This window comes from Carcharhinus amblyrhynchos, chromosome 17 (genome assembly GCF_965287045.1).
Source record: "Carcharhinus amblyrhynchos chromosome 17, sCarAmb.v2.hapA, whole genome shotgun sequence".
Lineage (NCBI taxonomy): Eukaryota > Metazoa > Chordata > Chondrichthyes > Carcharhiniformes > Carcharhinidae > Carcharhinus > Carcharhinus amblyrhynchos.
In genome coordinates this window covers 39,788,985-39,812,115 of record NC_137340.1, presented here as the reverse complement: position 1 = coordinate 39,812,115, position 23,131 = coordinate 39,788,985, and the positions used below count along the sequence as shown (strand labels likewise).

General features: G+C 41.8%; 1 protein-coding gene across 1 annotated transcript in view; it reads right to left on the bottom strand.

The window, feature by feature from the left end:
- LOC145354582 (uncharacterized) overlaps positions 1-23,131 on the bottom strand; it is a 160,932-nt gene that overhangs the window by 132,713 nt on the left and 5,088 nt on the right. Inside the window, exons 2-4 of the mRNA XM_080206046.1 lie at positions 8,554-8,676; positions 6,584-6,745; positions 3,526-3,637 (exon numbers count right to left, since the gene is read on the bottom strand). Of these exons, the coding sequence (XP_080062172.1) occupies positions 3,526-3,637; positions 6,584-6,745; positions 8,554-8,629 (350 nt within the window). The 5' untranslated portion in view covers positions 8,630-8,676. The remainder of the gene's footprint in view (positions 1-3,525; positions 3,638-6,583; positions 6,746-8,553; positions 8,677-23,131) is intronic.

Below are 23,131 nucleotides of genomic sequence, written 5' to 3'. Positions count from 1 at the left end.
ATCAGAAAGCTGATAAACAAAATCTGTCCAACCTCCGGGTTAAGGCAAAAAGGATAACTGTAATTGTAGGGACTACTGAGCCCATACCTTGAGGTGGATTTTGAGGGGAGATGGCATTTTGTCTACCAGAAATCCAGCTACCTCTCAAGAACATTATGTTGCAGCAGCCTTATTGGGTCAGAGTGAAACTTCTGCCCCATCAGGGAGGACCTCCCAACCTAAAGAGCTGTTGGTCAGCCAGGTTGGACAGCAAGTGTGTAGTCCCAGAAGCACCAAAAGAGAGAAATAACCACATGCTGGGACTACAAGCAATCCCAATAAAGAAGGGAGGATCAGCGAGATTATCTCCAATATCGGCAAAGGCCAATGTCGGGCAGGAAAAGCAGCTTAAGGCTGCCAATGGTGGCCATTTCCACCACATTGTGCAGAATTTAAGAAAAAGGCAGTCAGACGTTCCCTCGGATTCACCCACATTGCCTTCAACTCAGCGATTCCACGATCTGGGCGCCATGTTTAAAGCGAGGAGACCAGGAAACATTCTTCACCCAGGTGCACCCTCTGCACTAGCTCGGGCACCCATTGTGTACTGTACTCGCCGAGTTCCCTTTTGAGTTCTGCTCGCCGTTCAGACATCACAATGCAGTGAATGCATTTTTTTGACATGGGAGCATGATTCCAGACCATGGGACCTGAAATGATATGCTAATATCTGACATTGAGGCTCCTGATGGTGGATGGTAGGAAAATGTAGCCTGCCACTGACAGTGGGAAGGGACAATCACTGCCTGCTTTTACATCAACATCAAATGCGGTGGCCTTCTCGCAATATTTTCTGCTCTCATCACCAAACCTGCCCAACGCGAACACGAGTGGAAAGTCCCAGGACTTTGGATGAGCCCAGATGGGAGGCCGCCAGTGAGGAGGGAGATGGGATGTCGAGTTAAAGAAACTGGGAGCAAAGGATAGTGGATACCTTGAGGGGATACCCCTGATGGGACCCCCAAAGGAGGTACACCCACATCCTGCCTGACAGGAGCTCAAGATTCAAAGCTGTTGGACTGTTCATCTTGTCCCTGACTCCCTCTGTTGACAGAAATATTGCAGCCGACAGAGGTTGAGTCCACAGCTTGGGGTGAATTTTATGAGGGGATAAATTACTCTCGACCCCAACCTAAAAGTCAGTCAGCACCTCACCGACCACAGTATTGCTGCAGGGCAGCCAGAGTTATGTAGGGGGCAGCCTTAAGTAGGTCAGAGTGGCAGTCAATTGGTTACTTAAGAGCATCTATAGGCCTAAGGGTCAGTGGGTATCTGCCCACAGTAGTATGGGGGAGAAAAGACAGGGAGATCTAGAAAGTTTGCAAACCTTCAGTTGGCCCTGGAGGAGTGAGGGGGCAGTTTTGCTTTCATTTTGGTGAGCCCCAACATATACCTGTTACCCACAGGATACTCAGTCTTTCAGAATTACCAGCCTCCTTTGGCAGGCAAAGAAAAAAAGCTGGTGACTCAGACAACCACCTCAGGGCATTCAAATTAACAAACTTCCCCGGCTCGGCAGGATAGACATGGGAGGGCCGATGAATTAACATCAGCAGCCGATGCTAAGATTAAGACTAGGAGAAAGAAGTATTTAAACATCAGCATCAGAGCAGCCAAGCAGAAAAACAGCTTTCTGCAGCAGTACACTGGTGAAATAAGAAACAGAGTGGATGAATTGAAGGACACCAGCCAATATGCACATTGTGGCAGATACGAGGTTTATTTCTTGCCTTATATGCAGGTTATTTTGTTTTAAACTGGAGTTTTGGGTGGGGGTTCATCTTATACGTTTAGTGTATGTGCTCTGAAGTTCCCTCCCTAAACCTTTTCATTTCTCCAACTCTCTCTCCTCCATTAAGACCCTCATTAAAACTCACTAACTACATTGACCAAACTTTTAGTCACTCCCCCTTCTTTTTTTGGTTCAGTGTCAAATTTTATCTGATTATGTTTCTACGAAGCCCCTTGGGAGATTCCCCTACATTACAGGAGCTATATAAATGCAAGTTGTTTTATACAATGTATTAAACAGGGTGGGCACTCCCTGAGGCAATCCAATTAATTAGTCAGTGTCTTGAAATACTCCCTCTAGACAGAACAGTTCACTAATAAGCCTCACTAGTGATACTCCCTTGAAACAATTCATTTTTTGTTAAACAGTATCAACATTTATCACCATTTGTTTTCTATTCACTAACATCCCTTCAAGATATTTCCCATAACATTCTCAGAAACATGGCCCTAGATTAATTAAATGTATATGCATGTTATGAAACAATGGCCCCACTCTTGCTTGGAAATGGCAAGGTCATTTGATATGTCAACAAAAAGTGTGCAGCAAAACTTAATCAAATCATCCGTGTGTTAACATCTAAGTCCACAAAATTACAATGATCCATTTTAAACTTAATCATATACAAAACGATAACTGTTTTATCAGTGTGGGTCCAAGCACTAGATAGCTGGAAGCAGAAATCTGTCTGGCATAGTAAATTAACTACAGTCCTTTCACATCTTCAATCTACAGTACAATCCAGGTAAGACGAAGGGAATCAAATATTCCTCTACAGTGCCACAATCACTGACAAAATGACGTCTGGGAAACAGAACATGGCCATTAATTGGTATAAATCAGAAAAAAAAATGTGTGGCTATCCAGTGTTCAACCTATAATTCAGAGAGTTAGAAGACCAATTTAACTGAGAATGCTAAATCTGAGATTTAATCAGAAGGTGAATTGACATATTACATAATTAATGTCCGAATGACATATTTGAGTTAAATGCTACAGTGTTCTAGTCAGTGTGAGCATCAGTTACTGAAAGCAAGGTGCTTCAAGGATATAAGAACATAAGAACATAAGAAATAGGAGCAGGAGTAGGCCATCTAGCCCCTCGAGCCTGCCCCGCCATTCAATAAGATCATGGCTGATCTGTCGTGGCTCAGTTCCACCTTCCCGCCCTCTCCCCATAACCCTTAATCCTCTCTCTTATCAAAAACCCATCAACCCGCGTCTTAAATGTTCATCTACATACTCTATATTTCCATATAAAATTTTGAACATAGTATCTATATGACATATTGATATCACCAACAGAACCTAGTTCAACCATTTCACTTGAAGCACCGGTTGAAAATGAACTATAAAAAATAGGTACATGTGCTATTTTTAAGCACGTCACAATATATATAACCAAGTACATTCTTAGTAATATTGGTCAAGAGGGATGAAAGAATGTTTTCTTCTATGCTGAAGAAAGATAAATATGGATATTTTACCGTCAGCAAAGTCTCACTTTGATGTCACTGAGACATCATCTACATAACCTATTGGCATATCTATTCTATTAACCCATTACACCACAACTGTGACCCAGAAATAGTCCTTCAGAGTTGCAGCTAAAGTGTATTGTTACTAATGAAATAATTTTCCAGGTCCTGCTAGCTGTAATAAGCGCAAAGGTTTGTAATTCTATTGTCACTCACTGTTTTTCCTGTAATTTCTGAAGCAAACTGAAGTAAGGTGCTCGGGCAACTGCATCAGCTGTTTCAGATTCTGCTGCTGAACTCCCAGTAATTTGGGAACTATATACTCCATCTACAAGACATCGCATTAAAATAGCATATTTTAAAAAGCTGCTGACTAATTTACTAACCCAACATTTACCAGTGAAAAATTAATTGCACAATTGAGTACATTAATATCGAGAATATAATCACATCAAGGATTAACATAAAACACATTAGTATTTGGGGCAAGTCACCCCAAAGTCATATAAATACAACTTGTCGCTGTGGTCACTTAGAGCCTCCAAAGGGGAGCGGAGTGGTCTTCAGCTGCAATGCCTGTTTAGTCTGTGTTTTGCATTAGTTACCATCTCGGGGCCCTATTTTACCATTGTGTTGCAGTAAAGTCAGGCATGAGGCCATTAAAGTGATCCGCGCCTGCGCAGATGGCCACTTTACTCAGACCTGGGAATGGCCGTGATCTGCTTCACGCCCAAAATGGGCGCAATGGCAGTTTAAATGCATTTGCATGCATTTCAATTGCATTAATGAACTGCCCGTCCAACTTTATCAGCATTTCCCCCTTTACCATCGCATTCACTGATCCGGAACAGTGTTGAAATGGACCTGCTGAATAAAAGTCTGAATCAGGTGCTCCACCTGCTGAAGAGGTGAGTTCAGAGCGTCCAATGGCTCTCTAACTCAGATTGGCAGATGGGGTGGGGGGGAGGGGAAGGGAGGCAGATCAGATCATTCTCTGATTGAGGGGTGTGGGGGATGGGAGTGTGGTCAGATCATTGCCTGGTTGGAGGAGGGGAGGACATCGTTATCTGATTGAGGGGAGGGAGAGAGGAGGAGGTGGAGGAGGTGGAGGAGGAGGCAGATCAGATGTATCTCTGGTGGGGGGGGTGTGGGACAGCCAATCGTTGTCTGGTGGGAGGAGGATGGAGGGAGGTGGGCCAGATCATTTTTTGGTGAGGGGGTGGGCAGGGAAGGGATTGGTCAGGTGTTCCTCTGGAGGGGGGTGTGGGGGGGGCAGTGAGGCCAGATCACTCTCTAGGTAGGAGGGGAGGAGGGAGATGGGTAACATGTATCTCTGGTGACCCGGGGCGGGGGGGGGGGTGGGTAGGCAGCCCAATCGCTCACTGTTGGAGGGGAGCAGATGGATCTCTGGTGGGGGGGTTGGGGGATCTGCTGCCACTCTGCAGGCAATTGGTGGATGTGAAGGGGGCGGGGGGGGGGTCGCAATCGGTCTGGGTAGTGGGGGAGGGGGGCTAGTGGATAGGGAGAACAGTGATGTCTGTGTGCACCATCGCTCCCGAGCCGCTTTCTCCAATTTCAGTGGCCTGGAAGTGATCTGACATGGGTGCGCATTTTCAAATTGTTTTCTAACTGCGCACACGCAGTTCAAAGCTCCGATTGTTTTGGGTGCGATAAGCCCCGCCCACAGCGCGAATGGGACCCACGATTTTTGTTCAGGCTGAGCGCGTAAGGGGGTGCCTGGGAGCAGATCTCCAAGTCAGATCTGAAATGCGCCCAGATTCAACACTTAGAATGAAAATGGTAAAATCAGGTCCTTGGAATTAAAGCTTGCACTGAATACAGCCACCTAAAGGATCTTTAAGGAGCTGATTGGCATTAAATTGACAGCAAATGTTCATTAAGCAAGTTGCATGGCATTTTGATGAAATACCACCCTCACCTAACACTAATCAGCTGGTCTTAAGGAAATTTCAAATATTATTTAAAGATACATCACCGTTTATCCAGGAGGTTGGAGGAGAGCTTTTGAAACACATCGAGAGACCTTCTGGGACACTTCAAAATTTCACCAATGCTTATCAAAATTTATTCTGGAAACTCTGAAGACTTCAGCCAAAAAAAGAGTAAGTGTTGTGCTCTTCTTTCTCGGCGTCACCAAGAGAAAAGGAAGAGTTTGGTCATCAGCGTCTCGGTTTCCAGAAATAATGGGAACAGGACTTGAAACTAAGCAGGCACCACCAGCTGGTGCAGGAGAGAGGGGCAGGAAGAACAGAAGGACAAGTAGACTTAGTCCTCCTGTGAATAGGAGACATCAATCCTGTTCTGGACCTCCTCCACCAGGCTCTCCAATGCCAAGTCTGACAACCTGTGAATCCTCATTTGGTCCTTGCGCCATCCTGAAACCTGCTGTTGTGCATCAGTCACTTCACTCCACAACTTCAGCAGAAGTGATGTATGGAGGAGTCCACATCCACTGCCTTGTGAAAATAGTCTCTAATCAACGCATGAATGCTAAATCTGTAGGTGTCTGATTTCACATCTTCAGGAAAATTCAAATTATGGTAATCATCAATTAGGACCAAAATTGTGTGCTAAAATCAAATTTTCAAATGGGCGTATCTTAATAGCACAGCATCTATTTAGTGCCTGTTATCATTTCTTCTAAAATGTTCCCCTCTATTTTCATTTTGTGAAAAATAAATCATTATAGTTCAGTGAGCACAGGGGAAATGGGTGAACCCCAGAAGACTAGAGTCTTGTGTAGGCCCAGACTGGACGGATTTTCCCTTCCCTGAAGGACATTAATAAAATCAGTTCAATGCTTACAACACTCCAGCAGCTTTTGTGATCGCTTTTTTCTGAATGTCAGACCCACAAATGACCACATTCATTCAGCTCAATTTCACAACCTGCTTTTTTGTTTTTGTGATTTCTCTCATTGATATTTTCTGTTTTGAAACAATTTCATAGGGTGCTAGGAGGTGTGCTTTTGCAGGCAGAAAATCACATCAAGATCTGACAGATTTACTGTATATATATCCAAAGATGTGAGGGTTAGGTCGATTGGCCCTGCTAAATTAACCCTAGTGTCAGGGGGATTAGCACAGTAAATACATGGGGTTATGGGAATAGAGCCTGGGTGACATTGTGGTTGGTGCAGACTTGAAGGGCTGATTGGCCTCCTTCTGCAGTGTAGGGATTCTATAATTGATTAGCAGCTTGCACTGAATAATACTGCATGGTTATAGAAAGGAAACATTGATAGCTTTCTTACCATAGAGTTCATCCCTGATAAGTTTCAGTACTCTGGTAAATATACCCATGTGTGGTAAGAGATCTTCTAATACCTGGAACACCAAGCTCATTCTTTCCTCTGTTGGCTCTTTGAAGGACAGTTCATGTTTGTCCTCAATCAGACGCACAAGATACTGATTAGCTGTTCAGATATTGAAAAAAATATTGAACAAAACAGCACAATCCATAAATTTCAGACAATGTGCATTTAACATGGCAAACAATAACTTTTTGGTATTTTATGGACTAAAAGGTGTTACACTTTCCTTAGAAAGACCAGAACTAAGTGAAATCTCTACCTAGGCTCAATTATCTAATATATGAGCCAAGCAGGACCACAACCAGTCCAACCTGACTGATTAAGGGAACATATTCGAAGCAAACCTGTCACTGGGGTCACCCATCCTCACATTCAGATTCAGATAAACCTGTTGGTTTAGCAGGTAACATCCATCAAGCTAGCAAAGAGGAATGTCAAATGACAGTACTAAGCATTTGTATATTAGTATTGCACTGGACAATTTTATCCTACAGAAATCCTCATTCTTCACTCAAAGTAAAATGTGATGTCAAACTAATATTACAGGCTACATTATTCAACCCTAGCTAATTCCATAGCGCAAGTGAGAGCACTATGCCCTAACTAAAATTACAAGGCATGGGAATTTACTACAGAAACTGAAAACTGACCGTCACTAAAACAAAAGGGAGGTTGAAAATGGCAGAAGCCATAAATGTCACCAATCAAGAACAGCAGACGTGAAGGACACTTAGCTTCGGTGTGTTACTGACTTTTGATTTCTCTTTTCTACCACTGTGGAGCTATGCAAGACAGCAGTAAGTAAAAAAAACTTGCAAAGCGCTTTATTTTCTCTCTTTCTACACATTTCTCCCCCAATATTCGTACTGAAATTATTTTATGATAAAGAATAGAACTTTTGGATAATTGGGCACAAGAAGGCAACTTTTTCACAAGCCCCTGCTTTTTCCTGCCAGTTGGTGAAAGCACTACTTAACAATCAGAAGTGTTTTATGTGCTAGAAGGTAAAACTTAATCAGAAAATCTTTTCAAAGATGGCGAGATCAATGTCATGAAAGGTTGTTGGATCACTAAACAGCAGAATCAGCACCCAGCAGAGATAAACAATAGTTCTATAAACATAACAGAAGCTCATTTATTCCCTGATATATACAGTGAATTGTGTAAGACACTTATTGAAATGTTTACACAAGAAACTTTCAGTGTGTAAGAACATATGAATTCATGCTTTGGCAATGAATTTATTCACTAGTCGATCAGATTGGTCACCCATCTGTTGAAAGCAGCTTTTTTTTGAATGTATGGCCTTGGCTAACAACATTTTGCAACATAAAAGGTATAAAGAATTATACAACGTCTGCAAAATGTTATAAAAGGAGCTGCATATATTATTTTTCTATTGCAAAATTAATGTAGATTTATGTTTCCCTGAAGCAACTATGAAAATATTTTTAATTATTGCAACAAGATAATCAATTCCTTGTTGCAGTCAAGCCTACCTCCCTCTATCCTGTCTGCGGGTCAGCTAGGCTGGAAGAATGAATAGTGAGCTTATTGTATCTGGCACTGTACCATGTGTTGCCTGATAAGAAAAATCAGGTTTCAGGTGGGCAGGAATACACAGCTGCAGTATGCGTGCCCTATTCACGTGCAAATTGGTGTCCCTGACAGAGTGCTACTCAATTTCTAAATTTGTTTCTAAATATACAATACTTTTGTTTTAATTAGATTTTTTGAAATCAAGGAACACTGCTCCTTTCATGTTTCAATACTGAACCTGAGGCAGAATAGGCCATTTTTCCTTCTAATAACCACACAGAGATTGAGTTCAGCATGCCACGAACTTAACTGATACTGATTGATATCTGTATTTTGAAGCTTGCATATGTGATTTCCTTAATTTTTCGTACCTGGTGATATTGCCCCAAGTATCACATTCGAATCCAATGGTTTAAGCTTCTGTAATTTTGTCTTGGATGCCATCATGAACAAAGAAGCAGTCACTCAGTCTCAAGGAAATTACAATTATGCAACTGAAACAAAAATAAATGAGATAAATTATAATGCAAGCTCTTATGTTTTATAAGGTCGTTATACTAGAGATTGTAGCCACCAAATTTACTGTAGAAACAAAGGCCACAGAATTCTTAAATTCTCTACCTTAGCTCCCTCTAGCTTAACATGGGATCACTTGCACTATCATCCAATGTGATGTCCCACATGTACTAGCAATCTAAGCTATGTATCATTCAACATTTTTATCTCCCTTCACTTCAAGCACTTGCAGTTCCTTTCACTAGTTTCATTAATCAAACTGCTTTGTTTCTAAAAGTAAAGGAGGTCATTAACAGTATCATGTTCCTGCTTGATCCTCCTCTGCCATCTTCATTTGTTCCTCATCACGTACCTTTTGTGATTCAGCTGGTTCTTCAACATCACTTTAATGTATATTCAGGTATTGCACCCGAAAATATAAGCTCAGAACCGAAGCAATAATCCAAGACAGTGTCACAATGACAAACATGGAGAGATGGACTTGTCATTCGGATCAGAGATCTTCCAACTTAGTTTCAGATATTTTGCATGAATGTCAAGTATATTTATAACATAACATGTTTATAGTATATTTTCAATATATTTCTTTAATATATTCAGTACTTTCAGAATTATTTTGATGAAAGACCATTGAAGATCATTCCTCCATAGATGCTGCCTGACCTGCTGGGTTCTTCCAACATTTTTGTTTTTATACTAAAACTGTTCGTCGGATTTGGATAAGTGGGATGTGCTTCTATGGTGAAAGAGCGTGCACTCCATATTAGTCAAATAAAACCAGGTGGGTGCCATATTTCTCAGCAGCCTGGTTTAGAGACTTGTAAGCATAATGTTGATGCCATGTATTATTGGATGCCCAGCTGACTGAAGGAAAAACACAGCATTAATTCTTCAGTCTTCTTCATTGCAAGTAGAATGCTCAATTCAACTATAGGAAGTATATCTGGCAACACAAACAAACTTTTCCTGCAAAAACATCTGGAAAGGCAAGAGTTCTTTGATATATTCTAGCCCTCTGTGGCTCCAACAGAGACATCAGCCAGCGAACAGCAGCTCCTGTATATAGCAGGTACAATCCTAATCACTAATCTAAACATCAGTCTTCACAATTTTTCTTCATTTCAAATTGAAAGTTCTTTACATATTCCAGCAAAATAGGTTCATCAAACATTTTTTTGAATCTGTTGATATATTCACTGTAGGCTCCCCAAAATAAAAGAATATGGATGATGAATATGTCACAGATTCACCTGGTCAAACAACTGACTTTAATAATGTGAACATTAAGCTGTTCTGCAGTTTCATGCTACTGGTTAAAACAAATTATTCTCCATTTGGAAGCGAAGCTAACATAAAATTGCATTGAATATACAAAACAGATGCAAGCTGTTTTGCCGAACTAGTCCATGGTCATACTTATGCTCCGCTGAACTTTTCTCACCCTTCCTTGTATAACTCTATCAGCATAACCCTCTAATCTCTTCTTCCTCATATGCTTATCTATATTCTTCTTAAATGTATCTATAACGTTCATCTCAACTACTTCCTGTGGCAGTGAGTCCATCATTCTCGCCACTCAGTTTCTTCTGAATTTCCCATTTGACTTTTTGCAACTCTTTAATTGATGCCTCTAGTCTTGCTCTTTACCACAAATGAAAACACACTATATCTACACTATCAAAATCTTTCATAATTTTGACAACTCTATTACATCATGCCTCAGCCTTCATTTTAAGAGAGACAGAGCCTGTTCATCCACTTCTACAGGTGTAACTTCACAGTTCTGGTATCACCCTTCTCACAGTCTCTCCATCTCTATATCTTTTTATAATGCTGCGACCAGAACTGTATATAGTACTCCAAGTGTAGTCTAACCAAAGTTTGACACCAGGTGAGCCTACTACTCAATTCTCTCCTTCCAGAACTTAATTTTAGTGCTTTGTTTCCTTTTTATGGCCTTATTAACCAGAATGGTTACAGGATAGAAGGCGGTTAATCATCCCATTGTGTCCATGCTAGCTCTCTGTAACAGCTACTCAACTAGACCAACACTCTTGTCTTTTTCTTGCCCTGCAAATTTCTTCTCTTCAGACACTTAACCAATTCCCTTTGAAAAGCCACTATTCAATTCCTGAGCCACCATTAAATTGCAGGGATGTGAATTAGCTCTTTAATTAGCTTAACTGATATCCCACTGCCAGTGGCTGGGAATCCCACATCAGCCCCTTTACCCTCAGCCTGCATCAAGGGAGGTTTTGCCACTGCTGGGAGACTGAAGTGGGATCTCTCCCAAAATTAGTGGGCCCAGTCACCATGTTTAACACTGTGGTGAGCTGGATTAAATACACACAGAGGTGTTAAACTGAAGCTTCATCTACCTGTTTAGGGGGCATGAAAAAGATTCTATGCCATTATTTTAAAGAAAAGTAAGGGATCTATTCTCAAGGCCCCCAGTTAGACTAGCTGCCAGCACAAGGACAAAGCTGTATAATTGGGAGTTTATACCAATTATTCAAATAACTTGACCCCACAAAATTCTATACAATCAGTTCAACGCCTTTGGATATCCTACACTCGTAACAACAGATGTTCACAGTATCACAAAATGAAGGCAATCATGATTTTGTTTTCCACTTTCATAAATCTAGTAATTATGCCTTAATTGTTTTTTCCATCTTCATTCTGTAAAGCAGTTGCCTGAATGCCACTCCTGTGAATGATTATTTCTTTCCAACCATTGTAATAACTGCATCCATCTTCTATTTTTAATTGTTTTGTCAATTTTTGATTCCTGAAATAGTGCGTTAAAAGTTACAAAGATTACTTTTTCAAATACTTTTTGGTCTTCTAGATTATGTTACATCTACTGCCTCTCCACTACTCTCAGCTTAGTGATGCCTCGTAAATCCATGCTAGCTTTCATTAAAAATAATATTATTGTGTAAATCTCAACAGTCAGAACCACATCACCTTCTTCCTTGGTGCTATACCTGTTCTCAAGGAGCTAAAAAAGATTTCTGCCAAAGCTTCTGCTATTTCTTCCTATGCTTGCTCAAGAATTCCCAGATGTACGCAGTCAGGCCTCCAATTCCTTAATAATACTACCTCTACTAATATCTATCTTCACTAAACAGTCCCAGCTCTCCCAGTCATCTTATTTATGGGATCAGGAATCCTCTCTTGCGAAAACCGAACTGAAGTGAAGAACACATTTAAAAATGCATCCATGCCCTTATCCTCTACGACTAATCTGCCAGTCTTATCCTTTAGAGGCCCAAAGTGTTCTCTAATCCTCTGCCTTCTGTGAACGTAAACTGAAAAACTTCTTATTCCCCTTGATAAACCATTGCAATTTTCCTTTCTAATTTCTTATTTTCTTTCCAGATTTCTATTTTAGTAATCCTTGGGTGCTGCTAATATTCAAGTCAAACCTTGTTCCCCCCCTTCCTGCTTCTTTACGTTGATTAAAGCACTTTTGCCTGTCCCTTTATGCTTGTATTTACCTTCTTATTCAGCCACATCAGCCTAGGTCTAACTATTATCCTCTGGCTTTTCAGTACTATTAAATTTTGATTGAATCCTTTCTGATGTTCTTTAAACATTTATAATTTCACTGCAATTTTTTTACTTTTACTATCTGTGTGTTGTTTTCAGCTGTTGTGACAGGGCAGGTTGGCACCATTATTCAAGCACTAAATGTTTGATTCCCAATCAGAAATTACTTTGACTTCCAGGAATACTTATCACTGATGATTGCCTGTTGTGGTTGAGTGACTTAGCTTGGCTGTCAGACAAGGTGTTAAAAAAGAAGGGTGGGAGAGATTATGCATTCCACTGCATTTGAATTGTTGCTAAACGCTGACAATAAACAAAGAAAAATAGTAAGTAGTCTTGACTTGCATTTATATAGTGCCTTTCAGGCCATCAGGATTTCTCAAAATATGTTAAACACATTTTAATAATACAGCAGTTTAAACCTATGACACGTTTGTAGCCTGGCTGGAATTAATATTCAGTGCGAAGCTGAAAGAGTGTGCAAGAGAAGAAAATTGTAAATATAGGGCCATATTTTCACCATCAAGGCAGGAAGCTCAAATTAGGAAATTACCCACATCAGTGCATTCATTTCTGGAGGGGGCTTTTAGTTCTCTGGAGCTTTATGCCAGTGCTTTGTTAAGTAATAGGCCCTCTAGTCCTCACCCCTCACCCACAACCCAGTCCAACGCCGGCATCTCCACTTGATTTTTGATAGACAGGGAATCAAGGGTTATAGGGGGTGGGATGCAAACAGGAAAGTGAAACTGAGATCAAAATCAGCCATCATCTTATTGAATGGCAAAGCAATCTTGAAGGGTCGAATTAACTCCTACCGGTCTTAAATTAAGTCCTTTGTTCCTTTTAGCCAGTAAAGACATCAGCAAACTGGCTGCAACTCAAAAGGTTACATCAGCTGTAACTTTCTTGGAGTGGCAGTGCCAGGCCAGTGAAATCCAGACAGTGCTGCTGATCTCAAAGCCCAGTGTCAAAATCATTTGAAGTGAAAGGTGTCAGGGAGTTCTTTGGGCAGTGGGAGTGTTGATCTGGGTCTTTACAATAATTACTCAGATGTTAGAATGGACTCAAATTCTTCTAACATTTTCCTGAGTGGCCATTTGTGCAACACTGTCAGAACCATTTGAAGTTTGCAATTGAAATTTTTGGATGGGGTCTCAGTGCAGGGCTATTGTTCAGAGGATGTTTGTCCTTTGGCAATTGCCACGCAAACCCTTACCTTTGAAGTTCCGAGGAGGATTCCCCGATGTATCAATCCAAGTCTGGGGCACTCAGAAATTATGAATGCCCATGAGCTATATGTTGGACCAGTGCTTCCCAACTATTAGAACAAAGAAAATTACAGCACAGGTCCTACAAACCTGCACTGAACATGCTGCCCAACTGAACTAAAACACTCTATCCTTCCGGGAATCATATCTCTCCATTCCCATCCTATTCATGTATTTGTCCAGATGCCCTTAAAACTCATTACTGTATCTGCTTCCACTATTTCCCCTGGCAACGAGTTCCAGGCATCCAGAGCCCTCTGAATAAAAACAAAATCTTGCTTTAAAAACTCCTTTAAACCTTGCCCCATGCAACTTAAACCTATTCCCCCTAGTAATTGACTTTTCCACCCTGGGAAAAAGCTTGCACCCCACAATCTCGTAGACTTCTATCAGATCTCCCCTCAACCTCCGTCATTCCAGTGAGAACAAAGTTTCTCCAATCTCTTCTCATAGCTAATGACCCCACCCCTCCTCCATATCAGGCAACATCCTGGTAAATCTTTTCTGTGGACAGCAGGACTAGAGGGCACAGCCTCAAGATAAGGGGGGGGGGTGCAGTTTAGAACAGAGTTGAGGAGGAACTTCTTCAAAGGGTGGTGAATCTCTGGAATTCTCTGCCCATTGAAGTGGTGGCGGCTACCTCGCTAAATATATTTAAGTCATGGGTACATAGGTTTTTGACAGACAAGGGAATTCAGGGTTATGGGGAGAAAGCGGGAAAGTGGAATTGATCCACTTCAGATCAGCCATGATCTTATTTAATGGCGGGGCAGGCTCGAAGGGCTAGATGGCCTACTCCTGCTCCTATTTCTTAAGTTCTTATGTTCTGTACCCTCTCCAAAGCCTTCACATCCTTTTGGATGTGTGGCAACCAGAATTGAACATTATATTCCAAGTGCAGCCAAACTAAGGTTCTATAAAGCTGCAAAATGACTTGCCAATTTTTAAACTCAATACCCCGATCAATGAAGGCAAGCATGCCGTATGCCTTCTTGACTACCTTCTCCACCTGTGTTGCCACTTTCAGTGACTTGTGGACCTGTACACTCAAATCCCTCTGCCTATCAATACTCTTAAGGGTTCTGCCATTTACTGTATATTCCTATCTGTATTAGACCTTCCGAAATGCATTACCTCACATTATTTTCCAATATGATGTCAGTTGAACACTTAAAAATTGTCACCCAAACCAAAACAGCGTAAAAGCAGCAAACTGACATTCCGCTGTAATTATTAAAGTTCACATTTATAGATCAAGGTATAATACATATCAATATGAAAATCTGTGTTTTGTGAAAATGTTATCATATTTATGTACTCATGTTGGTTTCAGCTAAGTTTTCCATTTTACCCAGTGACAGAAGACTCCACCACACAACAAACATACACACGCACCCACAAATGCACATTTATCCTGCACTCCAAGCATGTCAGTCATTCACTAAGATACATTTGCCTCTGCTTGACAAGTCAGTGCACAAACATCCAAGTCTGCTTGGCACTCACTGCCAAAAGTGTTTTCTGAGGTTAAAGATCACTGACTGCCCCTTGCCGTCTGGCGGCATTGATCTGGCACATCCGGGGCTGTCCCACTGCCCCAGGCTGGGAAATCTCCTATCTAATTTGCCATTGCTACCTTTAGAAAGGGGTAGCATACCACCCCAATAGCTATCCCTGTGATCCTACTGAGTCTTAAAATGAAAGTTTATTTATTAGTCACAAGCAGGCTTACATTAACACTGCAATGAAGTTACTATGAAAATCACCTAGTCCCCACACTCCTCCTGTTCGGGTACACAGAATGAAAATTTAGCATGGCCAATGCACCTAACCAGCACATTTTTCAGATTGTTGAAGGAAACTGGAGCACCCAGAGGCAACCCACGCAGACACGGGGAGAATATACAAATTCTGCACAGTCACCCAAGCTGGGAATCGAACCCGGAGCGAGGCAGTAGTGCTAACCACTGTGCCAGGACCCACAGTTTGGGAACCATTATGTTAGACTGGGTGGGATATTTTTAACCAGTTTCCTTGAACACAGTGGAACTTCCATGGTGATCCAGATGGAGTCTTGGGCTGAAATGCCAGCTCAGTCTGCATTTAGCGTATGTTGGAAACGATGTGGAAATTTACAGTAGGAAACTGCTGGAAGGTTGCTAAGCAATTGATTGGCACTTCAAATGTCTGCAAATGTTCATTAACAAAACAGCATTGCATTTTGGTGAATAATGTTTGGGCTAAGGTCCCCTCATAGTGATCAACATATTAGGAGTAAACAAGCAATTGCTGAGGATTTCAACAACATCAACTTGCCTTCAAAATAATTAACATCACAAGGAATTTCACAGGGGTATTATAGAGAAAATGTGATACCGAGTTGCATAGGAAATATTTCTGCAGGTGACCAAACGTTTTGTCAAAGAAGTGGGTTTTCTAGATTGTCTTAAAGGAGGAGAGGGTGAGAGGTAGAGAAGCTTGGGAATGAAATGCCAGAGCTTAGGACTTTGGCAGCTGAAGATAAAGCCACCAACAGTGAAAGCAATAAAATCAGGGAAGTGCAAGAGTTCAGAATTGGTGCACAGCAGGTATCTCAGAGGATTGTGGAGTCAGAGGAAAGTAGGGAGATCGGGAGATGTTAGGCATGGAGGAATTTTAAAACAAGGATGTGAACTACAAAAATCAAGGTGTTACTTAACTGGGACCCAATGTAGGTCATCAAGGACAGAGAAAATGGATGAGTGTGGCTGCTGTGTGAGGTAAGGACGTAGTTAGCAGAGTTTTGCATAACCTCAAGTTCATGGACAGTACAATGTGGGGAGCCAGCCAAGAGAGTTGGAATACATAAGAATTAGGAGTAGCAACAAGCCATCTGGCCCCTTGAGCTTGCTCTCTTATTCAGTATGATCATGGCTGATCTTTTCTTGGACTATGCTCCATTTACCCACCTGCTCTCCATAACCCTGAATTCCTTCAAAATGTTCAACAATTTATCTATCCTTGCCTTAAAAACAGTCAAATCTAAAAGTAGCAAAGACACAGGTGATGGTTTCAGCAGCAGAAATGCTGAAACAGGGTCAGAGTCAGATGATGTTCAGGAGGTGACAATAGGCAGTCATAGTCGTGGGATAAATATGTGGCAAGAAGCTCTTCCTGGGATCACATATGTGAGCCTCGGACAGCTATCAGGTAGAAAGATGGAGTCAACAGCTAAGGATTGGAGTTTGTAAAGGGGCTGAAAACAATGGCTTCATTCTTCCCACTATTTAATTGGAGAATTTTCCGCCCATCCAATATTGAATCTCAGACAAGCAATTTGACAATTTAGAGACAGTGGAGGAGTTGATAGAAGGGTAGTGAGGTAGAGCTGATGTCATCAATGTATATCTTATTACAATTTCCTTAGAGATCACACAACAAAATTTCACGTTTTAAGATTCTTACTGGAACTAACAGACTAAAATCAACTCAGACTAATGACGCTTAGTATGCAACTACTGCACTATGCCAAAGGAAAGTGTTCTCCAGTAATTTCTTAAAATCCCAAAACCACATGTCAGATTTACATCTTATGGCTTATCTTCTGCAGATACATAGGCTTCTATTTAAAGTCTCAAATGTTTCCTGTTGATTCAACAGGTTCTCTGCTCCCTTCCTGATCTGGGTAAACTTTCCAGCGCCCCTTTAAACAAAGGCATCTTCATTCAATCTTCTGAGCATGATTGAATGGACATTAGCAGCAAGTCACTCATAGATGGGCAGCACAGTAGTGTAGGCTGCACGGTGGCACAGTGGTTAACACTGCTACCTCACAGCACCAGGGACCTGGGTTCAATTTTGGCCTCGGATCACTGTCTGTGTGGAGTTTGCATGTTCTCCCCGTGGTTTCCTTCCGCAGTCCAAGGATGTGTGGATTAGGTGGATTAGCCATGCTAAATTGACCCTAGTGTCAGGGGTATAAGCAGAGTAAATATATGGGGTTACGGGAAAAGGGCCTGGATGGGATTACAGACTCAATGGGCACTGTAGGGATTCTATGATTCTAGGTGATTCATTGGTCCTCAACTTTCCACAAACAAGCTTTGTTCCTTCAAATTAGAATTCCATCCTCACCAACTCTCTGTGTGGCAATTAACCCAAAAGCATTTCTTTTCTTCTACCTGGAACAGCATATTTGTTTTTGATCTGACTGACTCCAAGACCCTGTGAGTGTTCAGCAGTAAGATGAGCTGTTTTTACCTTTGTGTCCAAGTGTTAAAGCTCACATTTGACTGTAAATAAGGTTTGACTTGTGGCCCCTGCCCCACTGTAATCAGGTAGCATGGAATTATCACTAGGTAGAGGAATTCAGCACAAACTCGCATCATCCTCCCATTCCAGGACATTTTTTTTACCTTGAATTAAAAGAGATAGTTTAAAGCATAACTGTCTTAAGAAATCCAGTCGACATAACAATGTGAAAACTAAGCTATGTTTTTGGATGATATCATCAAGGGCAACATGTCAATGAGAAATTGGTGGGAGTTGGGGCAAATGAAGCTCTTTGAGGAGCAGCAGGGTAATGAAGTGGGAACAGGAAGTGAAGCCATTTCAGGTGATTTTCTGGCCATGATTAAGAACATAAGAACATAAGAAATAGGAGCAGGAGTAGGCCATCTAGCCCTTCGAGCCTGCCCCGCCATTCAATAAGATCATGGCTGATCTGTCGTGGCTCAGTTCCACTTTCCCACCCTCTCCCCATAACCCTTAATCCCCTCGCTTATCAAAAACCCATCAACCTGCGTCTTAAAAATATTTAGCGAGGCAGCCTCCACCACTTCAACGGGCAGAGAATTCCAGAGATTCACCACCCTTGGAGTGAAGAAGTTCCTTCTCAACTCCGTTCTAAACCGCCCCCCCTTTATCTTGAGACTGTGCCCCCTAGTCCTACTGTCCTTTCTGAGTGAGAAGAGTCTCTCCACCTCTATCCTATCCATCCCATTCATCATCTTATATGTCTCAATGAGATCTCCTCTCATTCTTCTAAACTCTAACGAGTACAAGCCTAGTTTATTCAGCCTCTCCTCATAGCTCAACCCCCTCAACTCCGGCATCAGCCTAGTAAACCTCCTCTGCACTCCCTCCAAGGCCAAAATATCCTTGCGTAAGTACGGCGACCAAAACGGCACACAGTACTCCAGCTGCAGCCTCACCAGTGCCCTATACAGCTGCAGCAAGACCTCCCTACTTTTATATTCAATCCCCCTCGCTATGAAGGCCAGCATCCCATTCGCCTTCCTGACCACCTGCTGCACCTGCAGGCTGGGTTTTTGTGACTCATGCACAAGGACCCCGAGGTCCCTCTGCACCATCGCCTGCTGCAGTTTTTCGCCACGTAAGTAATAGTCCTTCCTACCATTATTCCTACCAAAGTGGACCACCTCGCACTTGCCAACATTAAATTCCATTTGCCAGTTCCTGGCCCATTCGCCCAGCCTATCTAGATCCTTCTGCAGACTCTCCACACCCTCCGCGCAATTTGCCGTTCCACCAATCTTGGTGTCATCAGCAAATTTCGACACCATACACTCCGTTCCCTCCTCCAGATCATCTATATAAATGGTAAATAGCTGAGGCCCCAGCACTGACCCCTGGGGCACTCCACTAGTCACCAACCGCCAATCCAAATAGCACCCATTGACCCCCACTCTCTGCCTCCTATTTGACAACCAATCCTCTATCCACGCTAACACCCTACCCCCAACTCCATGTCCCCTGACCTTCTGCAATAACCTCTTGTGAGGTACCTTGTCAAACGCCTTCTGAAAATCAAGAAAGACCACATCCACCGGCTCTCCTCTATCCACCGCCCTAGACACATCCTCATAGAACGCCAATAAATTTGTCAGACACGACTTCCCCTTAACGAAGCCATGCTGCGTCTGCTCTATCAAGCAATTCCCCTCAAGATGCCTCGCTATTTTCTCCTTGATGATGGATTCTAACATTTTACCTACAACAGACGTTAAACTAACCGGCCTATAATTCCCTGCCTTTTGCCTGCCACCCTTCTTAAACAACGGCGTAACATTAGCCATTTTCCAATCTTCTGGCACTTCCCCGGAATCCAGCGATGTTTGGAAAATAACCACCAAGGCATCCACTATCGCCTCTGCCATTTCTTTCAGAACCCTTGGATGCATTCCATCCGGTCCTGGGGACTTGTCCACAATCAGTCCCTCCAGTCTGTCGAGCACCGCCTCTCTAGTAACAATAATGTCATTGAGACCCTCCTGTCCTACCGTCTTTCCATCGCTAACACCCGGCAAATTATTCACGTCCTCCTCCGTGAAGACCGAAACAAAAAAGTTATTCAAGGCCTCAGCCATTTCCCCATCCCCTACCCCTAAGTCCCCCCTCTCATCCTCTAAGGGTCCAACGTTCAGCCTAGCCAGCCTCTTCCTTTTTATATATTTATAAAAACTCTTGCTATCCTTTTTTATATTAAGCGCTAGCCCAGCTTCATAGTTTATATTAAATACATAGCAATGGAACTAGGCAGGTGCAGTTCCATCCAGCTGAAAGATGATGGAGGATGAAAGTGTGGTCAACCAGTTTAAATGCAGCAGGTAGGCAAGGAGAGACAAGGAGGAATCCCTCAGCCCTTGCACAGCCTTGAAACATAGGGTACTGTTTGTGACTTTGATAGGAGCGGTTTTGACACTGTAGTGGGGACAGAAAACTTATTGGAGGAATTCAAACATGGAGTTCCCAAGAAAGACAGGCATGGATTAAAAACACCTTCAACAGCTTTGGAGAGGAAAGGGGTAGTAGTTTGTAAGGACTTAGGGACAGTTGTTTGCAAGGACTGCAGGGTTGGATTTTTTGAAGAGAGGAATGGGATAGCAGATTTGAAAGAGAAAGAACCATTAATAATAATAGCTAATACAGAAACTAGGAAGGGAAATTGGATAGGAAGAATTTAGTGGGAATAGAATTAAGGGTGCAGGAGATGAACAAGATGAGCATGGAGAGGGTATGAAAGGAAATCTGGAAGAAACAATAGAATGTTGCAAATTCTGGAATAGAGGAGGGTGTAGCAGGACAATCTTTTGCAGAAGTTTGGCCCGATGGGCAAGGGAAGGGAGGGAAGTGACAAAGGCAACTGATGGGATGGGCTTGATCTTAGTGATAAAGAAGTCCCTGAGCCTTCTGTAATTGTTGTTGGGGGATAAGATGAAAGAGACAGCCGACTGGATTTAAGTCGAATCTTCTGCAGTATATAAAAGAAGTAGGGATTATTTTTACATTGTTGGTGAATGGTTAAACCAGTTGTCCACTATGTCAGTTCAAGTCTGTGACTTAAGGAGCACAGATGAGGGCCATGCCAGGCATAATAGTTGGGATGACAGAGAGAGTAATAGGGCTGTGGCGGCAAAAGTAGAAGGAAGATTTGACTGAGAAAATCAGTAGTTACAGAAATGTAGTGAACAGAGAACCAAATGTTAAACAGTTGGGATTTTGGAGCCTGCAGCAATTCACCAAAGATGCTTAGACATCACCTTACTAAGCCATGACCACTTTCATCTAGAAGGACAAGGGCAGCAGATGCATGGGAAGACCACAAACTGCAAGTTCCCCTCCAAGCCATCACCACCCTGACTTGGAAATACATCGCCATTCCTTCGCAGTCGCTGGGTCAAAATCCTGGAATTCCCTCCCACAGCATGTGGGCTGCAGTGAATCAAGAAGGCAGCTCACCTCCACCTTGTCAAGGGCAACTAGGGATGGGAAATAAATTCTGGCCAGCCAGCGATGCCCATGTCCCACGAATAAATTTTTTAAAAATTTACAAGTACAGTTGTAAGTGAATTGGGGTGTAGATTTTTCCAAGGGCAATCAAAAAAGAAAGTAGATTAGGGGCATTGAAAGGCAGAGAGTGATACAAGGAAGTGACCATAAATGGCCTTATCTGTGCTTGATATGATGGTAAGATGGTGGCTGTGAGTATGAATTGGGGAGTTTACGTGGACGGTGACCTTTAGGGAGGCTAAGATGGAAATGAACTCAGAGGAGAGGAAGCATGATAAACTGGGATGGAGGTTGAAATTACAGAAGATGAGAAGTTACTCCGTACAGAGACAGAGAGGAAAGTAGTAAGAATATCTTGGTGAGAAAACTTTTATAGTACTTGGATGGGTGGTTAAAAAAAAGAGAATTTTGAATACGTCAGAGGAATGGAATTTGCTGAGGGAGCATCAGAGAAACTTGTGGAAAAGCCAAGGAGTGTAGCACTGAAATGGGGAAGCCTGCACATAAGAATCAAAGCAGCCACTGTTTAACATTTATTCTGAACATGAGCATCATTGCAGCGAGAGTCTGGCAAAACCACCAAACACAGGAAAACTCTTTATCTTCAAACAAATAGTAACGCCACATTGAATTTTAGCAACTCCTTAAAGTTGAACCTATATTATAAGTGTGTAAACCCTATTACTTTGTAACCATGGATCAAAAATCCAACTCACCATATCAGTTTGGACTAATCTAAGGGCCAAACCTAACAGAAAATTGAGTGTCCTGGAGAAGAGAATGGTTAAATTACGCTTGAATATCAGATAGGAGTGATAAGTCAGAGTCTAGATTAATGCCTTTTTATATTGGTTTGGTGAACTAGTTGATGAAGTGATCCTAATGTAGTGCACTGATAAATCCTCAACCAGATTTAATGCAACATTAAAAGCTTTTGATGAATATATTAATCTTCATGTTATAGGGCATAAACAAATCACTAGTAATGCCCTGAAAAAAAAACTCAAATAAACCGCACAAGGGTATCAGGGGGGAAGGAAACTTCCCCAAAGTCTAAAAAATATATATTTTCCAAAGTCTTAACATCTTATCTGAACTGCAACAACAGATGACAGTGCAGAGTGAGTAGCTGGCTGTAAATGAAGGAAAGTATTCTGATGAAACCCAAAATCATCAAGCCCTGCAAAAGGAAAATAAGGTTGGAAAATTCAATTAGAAGATTTTAAACTTAAGACTGAGGCTGAGTATATACATTTGAAAATACATCAGACACTAAAATTGGCAATAAACCAGGCTGTTGAAGATCTGACTGAACAAACAAAATTTTAAGGCGTTGGAGGTACAAGAAAGAGACCACAGAGCTGAAGAAAATGGTTGGATATTTGGAAACAATACAATTCATGTCAGAAACTCCAAAGTGTTTTATGAAGTCTGCCTGGATCATAAGTTTTGCATTTTGAATTTGGCTAGGATAAGCATTATATGTTTCACCACATGTATGATTCAAATGACCCACTAGAGAGCTTTTATCAAACAAAGTTTATTTAAGAATATAGTTAAAATGTATAGAAAGAAAATTAGCAATAAGTTTAATCAATTACAAACAAAACTAAAACAACCACAATAACGTATAACCCTTAGCAAATATATCTAAAATATTCCAATCAAACAAAATTTCCCATAGACAAAACCCTTTCCATAGGTTTAACACAGCAAAACAAATGCTCACATGATACTGGAATAGAATCCTTTGGTTGGAGAATCAAAACCCTGACTTGTAACTTCTAGCAGCCCTCTAGATACATCCAGAACAGTTTGA